Genomic DNA, 978 nt, shown 5'->3' with positions numbered 1-978 from the left:
GGCTATTATAATGGAGTTCCACCCGTTTTGCGCGAAGTGGCGTAAAACTCGGTGAAAAACGCGTTATTCGCGGTGATACGCAGTTATCGTGAAATATGTTTTTCATATCACTAGGGTGAAACTCCAATGTAATAATAAAAATAAATGAATACTTTACGTTTATTACTACTATTCATAAATGTTAACATAATACTCACACCTCAATCTCTAATTAGGTTTCAATGTAACGCAACGTACACGAGTTCGCCACAAAAATAACAGAAAATTTTTACTACAAAGTAAAGTTTTCAGACTCACCCAAAATTTGAGCTCAAAAATCCCCATTGTTAAGGGCTTCACGCTCTGAACAGTTCCAAGCTAACTCACCTCAGCCATCGTTTCCTCCCGTTCCTCCTTATTCATGCCCAACACAGTCCTCTCATTCACATCCTCCCCCGTCGCTGCTACTGTGGGCTTCCTCTGTGCCAAGGGGATCCTCGAGTCGGCCAACTTCTTCGACCGCCATGCTCTCAGCTTGGGCTTAGGGAAACCTCTACTACTACTTGCCAGGTCGGCCCGAGGTGGTGCCACCGGTACTGTCAACTGTCACACGCCGTTATAAGAGTCGTGAAAATAACACGTCAACGTTACGTCAGGTTGCCGTTCGACGACTCTGTCATTCATAACCCGGTTTAAGGGCACATCCACTGACGACAACTCAGCTTCCTGCTCTGCCTTGTGAGCCTCCGATACGGCAGTCCCTATGAGTAATAGCGAACGATTTGCCAGTAGAAGGAATGTTTAACCAACCGAACGGTTATGTAAATTACGGTATGAAATTTCGGACGATGTGGTAGATTTCAACTGATGTTTTTTCCATCAAAATTGTTGAATAATTGTTCTTTTTTCGTGAATAACGTCAATTGAATTCGAGAACCAACATTTTACAACAATGTAAATTCATTGATGATGGTCCATAGTGGATATTCCCATTTTGGA

General features: G+C 42.8%; 1 protein-coding gene across 1 annotated transcript; it reads right to left on the bottom strand.

Moving 5' to 3' along the window:
- Positions 1 to 366: 366 nt before the first annotated feature.
- Positions 367 to 532, bottom strand: Pmar_PMAR002106 (hypothetical protein; the record flags this gene model as incomplete). The annotated part of the gene is made up of 1 exon (XM_002782463.1): positions 367 to 532. A coding segment is annotated over one exon (166 nt), but the record flags the coding sequence as incomplete, so codon positions are not given.
- Positions 533 to 978: the final 446 nt, after the last annotated feature.

Source organism: Perkinsus marinus (assembly GCF_000006405.1).
Source record: "Perkinsus marinus ATCC 50983 genomic scaffold scf_1104296939742, whole genome shotgun sequence".
Lineage (NCBI taxonomy): Eukaryota > Perkinsozoa > Perkinsida > Perkinsidae > Perkinsus > Perkinsus marinus.
The sequence above is the reverse complement of the archived record's forward strand: the minus strand, read 5'-3'. Positions and strand labels throughout refer to the sequence as shown.